Genomic DNA, 8,858 nt, shown 5'->3' with positions numbered 1-8,858 from the left:
AATCTTCAGCCCCCAATGTAACAACCTCCAAGCTCACATTACATCAGTTTAATAAGGCCTACAGCACTTGTACTAAGCATAATTACATGAGGACATGGAGCTTTGCCAACACAATAGCCCCAAATTAGTGAAATAAAAATCCAGGAATAGAACAGAATGGCTCGTAAAACTCTGAAACTTACCTGGGAACAAATGCTTGCATGGTCCCTGTGGAGGGTCAGACACTGAGACACTGAGGCACTGCAGCAGTGATGAGTGGGAGAGGCTGTACAAAATGACCGGAACAGGCTAGAGTGCAGAGAGAGAGAGAGAGAGAGAGAGAGAGAGAGAGAGAGAGAGAGAGAGAGAGGGAGAGGTGGAGAGTAAGAGAGAGAGACTTCCTGCTCATCTAGATGTTGCACACACAATCAATTTAGACTTTCTGTCTACCAAAGTCTGATGCAAGCAAGTCTATGCACACTTCAGTTCAATCGAACATGTGGGCAGCAAGCCCATTTCTGCTAATAGCACTCAAGGATTTATTTGACTACATAATAAATTATATGAATAAACTCCATGTCTCAGTGTGATACAATGATTAATTTCCCGCAGAGTTCTTTTTACTGGGAGTGGATGACTGTGTTGAAGGATAATTATATAATTTAGGAAGGAAATTATGTATTTATGTATTTATGTATTCATTGATGCACTTATCTAGGTTGAGGGGCTTAAGCATACTCCAGCATACACCAGGTAGATGCACGACAAAAATAATCGACCTACTGGGTCAAACAAAGAAATTAGGGGTGACATCTTTTGTTTGAGTGATATGTATGTTGTTGTGCCCCCAATAACATCCAATTTAACCAATTTTGTCAAAATTTTATGTAAATGTTTGAAAAAAGTATTCGCATACTGAGTTTTGGCTCCCAAAAAATGTGTGAAAAAAAAAAAGTCTCCTGAAAAAGTGATTATATAATATATGATGGGGTCTGCACACAACACTTGTTTAACTCTTTGTTGAAATGTAAATGTAAATAACAATGATTGATTCTCTTAACATGGTAGTACATTTAATATTTTGGGGGTTTCACCTGCTGGTTGGACAAGAAGACATTTGATGGCATCACTTTGGCCTATAGGAAATTGCAAAGGGCATTTAAAAAAAAAAAAAACTGTTTTGTAATGTTGATGATGCCAAAATGACTGAAAGTTTGATTCCTTGCACATAATAGATGCACATGTAATTCTGGTAAAAAAAAAGCAGATAACCAAATACTTAATTTGACTGTTTAGCGTGATTTCATTATAAATGAACATGGGAACATCAGGCTGAAGATAATATAAACAGATATTTTGAAACTATTTGACAAATAAAAGCTCATTTATACAATATGGGGAAAGTCAACCCTGACATATGTGGACAGATATTTAAGAGGTTACTTATGGTGATCGTATAGGTAATCAGACCCAGCTGCATGCGCTGATAATGAAATATGAAATACTAACTCTGCATGACCATATTGAATGGGACACAACACAGCACAGAATTGAGAATACAAAATTGAAAGAACCAGGGTTTATTTTAAAAACAAGGTGAAAAATGTCATATCGGCAGTAATCAATGCCTTGGCAAAAACAGTGCATTTTGTAAATGTGAAGTTAAGTCTTAATAAAAATGCGTAGTGGTGCCCAAAAGTCTTACTATACTACCGAGAAGCTGTTTAATCACTTATCAGAAACTTATTCCACAGATGTGCAACATGTATATACAAACATTTGCCTAAAAACAAGATCATTTTATAACAATATATTTGATATGTCTATTGCTTGCCCCAATCACAGCTAGAAAGCAGTGATTTTACCTTTTTTTGCATTATTTGAGGATTCACATTATTGTAGTTGTCTTCATAGCATCCCAGAGAGACAGTGTTGTGATGTGAGAGTATGTTTTGCTCTTTTTTTAGATCTGGTGACTGGTGAGAAAAAGCCATGAACAGCACCACTCCTTGCTTGTCCTCAGACCTCAAACAATCCTGGTGCCCCTTCCGTCCATGTTAGGATCAGAGTCCTGCTGCAAAACTCCTCGAAGAAAAACCTAAAAAGTCATGATTCTGTAGTGTAAAGTAGCCCTTCTATTTTGCTGATATGCAGCTGAGCCTGTGTGAGTTTACATCCCCACACCTGTGTATTTCCACTACAGCTTGACTCTGATAAATTGTTGAACTGATGTCCTCACAAAAGCTCCCTGTTAAAACTTTGATTCATCTGTAGTCCAGACTTTCAGTTTCAGCAGTGAAATTTCGCTTCCATTAAGACTTTGTCATTTAACATGTGGTCTGACAATTGCTAAACAACGAGCTACAGTTTGTAAGTTGTCTTTGGACCGAATGTGTTCACCATAGAGATCTTTAGTTGCTGTAGTCTAGAGGTGCAACGATTAGTTGATTAAGTCAACTGACAGTAAATAAATTGTCAAGTATTCTGATAATCAATTGATCCTATAAAATCCTTTAAAGTGAAAAATTCAAACGATCTGAATATGTGCTGCTTTTTCTTGTCTTAACATGACAGTAAATATATATTTGGTGGTTTCCAACAGCTGGTTGGACAGCAAGATATTAAATGACATTACTTTAGATGACAGGAATGGGCATATTATTAGTGTTTTTTTTATGTTAATGATGCCAAATGATTAATCAAGAAAATAATTGGCAGATTAATCGAAAATAGTCATTAGTTGCAGCCTTAGTGTAGTTTGCTTAGGTCGGTTTGGTGCTGTTTTGAATGGAAATGACTTGGTTTGCATATCACTGCAGATCTAAAAATGCTAAATTTAGCTGCACATCAGCACTGTGAGTTTTTAGGCCATCTGGAAAACAATTTGTCCCTGAGGTGCTTCACTGAGCTCCTTTGACAGTTATAAACAACAGCTTATAAGTTAATGCATAGATCATATCTGCTGTTTTTTTTTATTAAAGGCTCCCAAAAAAGACAAAATGGTTTTCCAAAGTCTGATTTTGAAGTAATACATACCTAAATAAAAAAAGGTAGCAAAGCAGTTGATGAAAGTAAACTATTCTTGGTAGAGGGCTCAAGCTTTAAGATCCCACTGTACCTTACAATACTAAAGCTATATTCTGTTTGGCTGGAATTGTAATCAGTTAAAAAAAAGTGCAAAAAACCCCCACAATGAACCAAACTTTAACATTTAATCCTCTAGTTTTTAAGTAATGAACCACAAATGGGTACTTTAAAATGTAAAACAAAAAATGCTATCAACTACAGCATGTCCTATCAACTACAGCATGTCCTACACTTTTAATTTTTTTATAGACTTTTTCTCTAGCTCTTTCATTGGCCGTTTTTGATGTGTAAACAACCGGGGTACAATAAATTACTTCCTGCATTTGTTTTCTATTCTAAAATATTGTCTCACAATATATCTCAGGCGGTGAAAATATGAAACAAACTTTAATGTCACCAAAATAGGCATCACTTATGGCTTCAAGTGCATTAATAAAACAGGTTATGTCATTGGCTTTTAGTTTTCCAGTTTAGTACAGAATCTAACGTTGACAAAAAAGTTGACTTCTTAAAAGTGGAAAATGCTCTATAGAAAGACAAGTCATTTTTCTGGATTAAGGCTTCTGAGGTTGTTATTGATAGGTAAACCCTGAAATACTCATTTCCTAACTTCACAGCCATTTTATATTTTGAGGTACAGGTTTTAACTCAGCCTAAGCTCCAGCATAGTGAGTGAATTCTTCTGAATATATCTGCCTTTCAAAGAGTAACCACATTACTAATACTGCACCCAAACAACAGCTATCAATAATGTCTTTGTATTTGTCAATTTGTAGACAGTGACTTTAGCCTGAGAACGTTCCCCTTCTCCTTGGCGGGTTTGTCAGGTGTGGAAAAAAAATCCCTTTCTGGTGACATGCATTCTGTAAAACACAACAAAACAGAGAATTATTAGGAAGGATATGTTAGTAAGGGCATATTTGTAAGACACTAAAGTTAAAACAATAGTTGATTACACTTTTATGTCAATAATTTAATCATAGATTATTTTCTTGATACATTCTCACTCACATCCAGCTTTCTTCATCATCTTCTTAAAGCTCCTCTCTATCTTCGTCTTCCCACTCAGATGGCTCTGTCTCCTCTTCAAAATAGCTCTCGTCTTCAGCTGCTACATCCTGCTGTTCTTCCTGCCCTTCCGATACCTCTTCCTCTACATTAAGTTTCTCCTCCTCCGGTGACTCCTCCTCAACTCCTCCTTCTTCTTCTTCCTCTTCTTCAGGTGCCTCCTCTTCATCGGCTGTCTGCTTCTCCTCATGAGGTATCTCTTCTTCTACAATTTGTCCCTCTTCTTCTGTCTGTGACTCATGTTGCTCGGTCTCATCTTCTTTTACTGCCCCTGCATCCTCTGCAGGAGCAATTTCTTCTGGTGCAGAGTCCTCCTGCTCAACAGGAGCTTCATCTTCTGCAGCTGCCTCCACTTCACTTGCCTCTTCTTCTACAGCTGCATCAAGTACCTCTTCTTCAGTTGCTGCAGGTGCCTCTGCTTCAGCAGCGGGAGCCGTTTCTTCCTGTGTCTGCTCCACAGTCTCAGCAGAAGGTTGAGTTTCATCCACCAGCTAAGACAAGGAAAGCAATACAATATATTAGAACACAGTAGACTGAAGTCTGAACACAAAATAATTTACAGCTCTGCTATGGGGGTATCCAGGTGACTTGGTACATGAGATGAGATTTAAAAAAACATAAAAACATGATCTATATGGCATGAATGTAAGTGTAGATGTGAAATCATTAGAGAATCTATGCCAGGCAATTAGTTCATTCAAATTAACAAGATGGAAAGCTCATTACGGTTCCCTCTGGGCACACAGTGAACAAAAATAGTAAAGGGATCATGTGGGCTGACAGTTTGTGTGTTAAGGCATGTACGTGCCATTATAATTCAAGTATAATCTAATGATACATTACTGCTTACTCTGAAAACTTTATTATATACATAGTGTTTTACATCTGTGACCCAAATTTAAATAGTTAATTCAATGAAGAGGAATCTGATTAGCTTGTGTGTTGGATACCTGGGTAACCTGCTTCTGTATGTTCTCCAGCTGAGCCCTGAGTTCAGAGTGCAGGCTATGGGATGCTGAGTTCTGATCCTGCAGACTCTGACGTACCGTATTGAGCTGCTCCTCTACACCGGCCTGCTCGAGCTGCTGTGACTGTTCTTTCTCAAGTAACTCTCTGGAACACAGAACAACCTCAGTGAAAATCTTGGTTTCAAAAGATGTTTTCTGCAGTCGTTAATTGTGAAGACAAAATGTGACATGTCGTATAATATGATACATAGTTAACCGGGTGCCCTATGAAGCCCAAATCTTCACTGTTAAAATATTGTTATAAGGCGCCAATGCCTTTATAACTTTCTGGCATGGGCAACAATAGCCTGTGAACCACAGTTCTATGATGTTTACATAAGCTTCAAAGAGTGCAGATTTTACATACAAAAGAAGTTTTACGCCAAACATTCAGCTCCAGAAATCATCAATACAAAGAAATGTTTATACAGATGAGGACAATCTCACAATGTGAATATGAGGCCTACCAACACTGGCCTAGAGTAACACAGAGAAGCAGACAGTGGCAGCCAGAAGAGGCTTTGACAAAGTCAACATAACGTTACGGGTCGCAGGAGGTGAGCTATTTCTCCATTGCACCAAAAGCAGCTGCTTTTTCCAAATTTACCTGACAGTAGCCATCTCCAGCGTGCTGGCCTCCAGATGAGCCTGATAGCTGTTCAGCTGCTCCTTCAGGCTGAGCACCTCAGCGGCTTGTCCCTCCAGGGTGGCACTCAGAGTGGCAACCTGCCCGACTCTCTCCTCTAGCCTCGATTCTGCTTCTCCCAGGCTACCTGTCAGGCCCTCAACCTGCTGGGACAGTTCCGCACTCAAGATCGCAAGGCTCTCCACCTGAAGCCTGACATCCTCAAACTCCTCATTCTTCTCCTTCAGCATGGTCTGTAACTGGCTCAGCTGCTCCAGAGACACTGTGGCTTGCTGCATCTCTGCCAGGCGGGCTTTCATCTCAGTGTGGAGCGACAGCACCTGAGCAGGGAGGTCAGACGTCTTGAGCTGCTCAGCTGTAGCCATGGCCATGCCCACCTGTTTCTGCGCCAGTGCATAAGACTCCTCCAGGGCATTCAGGCGAGCCTCCAGACTCTCGGAAATGTGCAGCTGCAACGAGACACAAGAGTAGTGTTAGGCCAAGATGGCCACATGGAGTGACCATTATTGTCACTGGGCTGGTGTTTTGAAAGTTTCTTAAACACTGTATATGTGCACTGCCAAACAATTACAAATATTGTATTACTGAGCCTCACTCAAGTCAGATTTGCCCATATTATGTCAACTAAGTTATGTAATGCCAAAGACACTTTCATGTTCAATTCTATTGGCTCTAATAGTCAATTCCACACAAGTTAATTGCTCCAGCCACCAGCTGCAGTCAGAGGCTGAAGCAGCAGCCATTTTTTAGAATCATTTTGGTAAGTTTGTTTAAATTATTGTTATGTTGCAACTCATGTAACACAAGCAACAGACTCAGTGAAGTCCCCCCCCCACCCAAATTCATGTTCAACAGGAGCCAGAAACAGGCCACAAAGCCAACCAAGAGTGCACAACTAAAACTTTAGGCACATTTATGAGTCATAAAAAGTACATTTGAGGTTGTACCGGAAATATTTCAGAAACAAGACTGAGCTAGCAGAGTTGATGTCACACACAGTTCTTGCCATACTGACTTCCCTAAACCTAATTTGAAAAGTAGAGCTGCAGGAGGGAAGTGCTTCAAATAATGTCGCTTATCTCCCCAGAGCTTCCTGCAGCAACTTCAAAATTGTTGGAATACAATGAACATCACAGATAAAGTGACACAGCATCCATTAGTTTCAGTTAACAGTGACATAACAGGGTCAGTTCATTCATGTTTAAACATAAAACTAGGGATATAACTATTTTAGGGCTGCATTTACAAAATATCAGAAAATAGTAAAGAATGTCCTTGATGATTCCTTCAGGCTATGGTGACAAATGGCAAGGCAAGGCAGTTTTATTTATATAGCGCATTTCATACACAGTGGCAACTTAATGTGCTTTACATAAAACAAACATTTAACAGAAAAAATTGGAAATAAACATTGAATTTGAGAAATAAAAATAAAACCCAATAATAGTAAACACATGTCAAATGTCTTGCTTTGTCTGATCAATAGTCCAAAATCCAAGTTTACTATCATGTGCAACACAGAAAAGCTTCCAATTCCTACATCTGAGAGGCTGCAATCAGTAATCATTTGGCATTTTTGCTTAAAAAACAGCTGAAGCAATAATTTAATTACTAAAATGGTTGCCCTTTAATTGCTGACAATCACTTATTGATATTTTGGCTGGTTGTTTCAGCTCTAAGGCAATACTATTAATAGTGAAGATGCCCACACTCAGATTCAGATATATTTGAATTATCATTACAGAAATCCAGAAAAAACAATAATTAATTTGTGTTTCCCTAAAATCTTTCAGCCTGTAAACAGCCTATGAACTGGTGTTCAGTATCAAAAGACTAAATTTAGCTTTGGCACATTACTGTCTTGTTTATTATTATTTTGGCAGCATCCTCTGGCAGCAGTTCTTGTTTGGTATTATAATACTGATATGTTTCACACAGAGAGAACTTTTGACTCTGATTTTTGACAGTGAATAGACTCTCTGTGTTTGACTCACTAAAATAGTCACTGTCCCTCCCTGCATTTGTAGGTCAAGAGGAATCCTTTTACAACTGTCAGCAGCAGTATGGATGTTAGAAAGAGCAGCTTTTTGTAGCTACTCACTCCAGTGAGGGTCTTGGCATTTTTGTAATCTGATAGGAGGCCTACACTTCTTTCCTAACTTGCAACTACCAGCATGCAGCATGTGCTGAGGCCTTTTCTTATTATTTGAAGGTGTTTGTGAAAATAATAGCCCATACAAATAAGTATTGTAGTGTATTTATAATATGATAGAGGTCATTTGATGAGGCATCTGTTAGTGGCTGTACACTCTGGTGACATATCATATTCTCACAGGGGGAAATCATCACATTTATTTTTAAATCCTTACCTTACCACTTGACTGTCGCATTTCTTCGTGGGAGGACTGTAATTTCACTATCTTCATCTGCATGCCCATGATATTGTCTGTTAAGTAGGTTAAAGTTTGGTGTTGCTGGAAACAGAACCATGCGCCAGTGGCACTGCCAATTACAATCATTAGAAATAAAACAAAGAGAAGAGCGTAATTATTACTCCCTCCAGCGCGAACTTCTGACTCCATAACTTCATTTTTGAAAAAGTTATCTTCATTGTTGTGTTTGCCTTTTCCTCTCCGATGTTTGGCAGTCATCTTCCTACAGAGGACACAATGTTCTAGCGAGGCCGAGAGGTGATATTCAAGAAAACGGTGGGTCAAAAAAGCCTCGGCCGGTGAGTAAGCGGTGATTTACTTCTGATGGCTCCTTTAAGTTACGCTGCGCAATTTCGCCTGATTTAAATCACCGCACAATGAAGTACCGAGAGGCTGCAGAGAGTTCTTGATGATGAGGTTGAGCAGGAGAAGAGAAAGGGAGGCGTGGACCGTAGGTAGCGTGTCCGTCCATTCAGGAAGAGCGAGGAGGAGTGGGGGCGCCTGGCTGGCACCGGGAGTGGCTGATCCTCCGCCACCATGTGCGCTGCTGTCATCTAATGGCAAGACTACACGTCCGGCAGTGGCTTTCTGTGCGCTATTTTTTACTGCAGCTGAGGCCAGAGCTGGTGCATGTGGCAT

General features: G+C 39.5%; 1 protein-coding gene across 1 annotated transcript; it reads right to left on the bottom strand.

Annotated features, from left to right (window-relative positions):
* Nucleotides 1-3,440: 3,440 nt before the first annotated feature.
* On the bottom strand, nucleotides 3,441-8,858 carry zgc:66479 (uncharacterized protein LOC327541 homolog). The gene is made up of 6 exons (XM_062427126.1): nucleotides 8,606-8,858; nucleotides 8,157-8,233; nucleotides 5,749-6,236; nucleotides 5,181-5,247; nucleotides 4,078-4,625; nucleotides 3,441-3,929 (listed from the first exon to the last, which is right to left on the bottom strand). The coding sequence occupies exons 1-5, from the start codon at nucleotides 8,856-8,858 to the stop codon at nucleotides 4,101-4,103; spliced, it is 1,410 nt and encodes a 469-aa protein (XP_062283110.1). The 3' UTR covers nucleotides 3,441-3,929; nucleotides 4,078-4,100.

This window comes from Scomber scombrus, chromosome 10 (genome assembly GCF_963691925.1).
Source record: "Scomber scombrus chromosome 10, fScoSco1.1, whole genome shotgun sequence".
NCBI classification, from domain to species: Eukaryota; Metazoa; Chordata; class Actinopteri; order Scombriformes; family Scombridae; genus Scomber; species Scomber scombrus.
The sequence above is the reverse complement of the archived record's forward strand: the minus strand, read 5'-3'. Positions and strand labels throughout refer to the sequence as shown.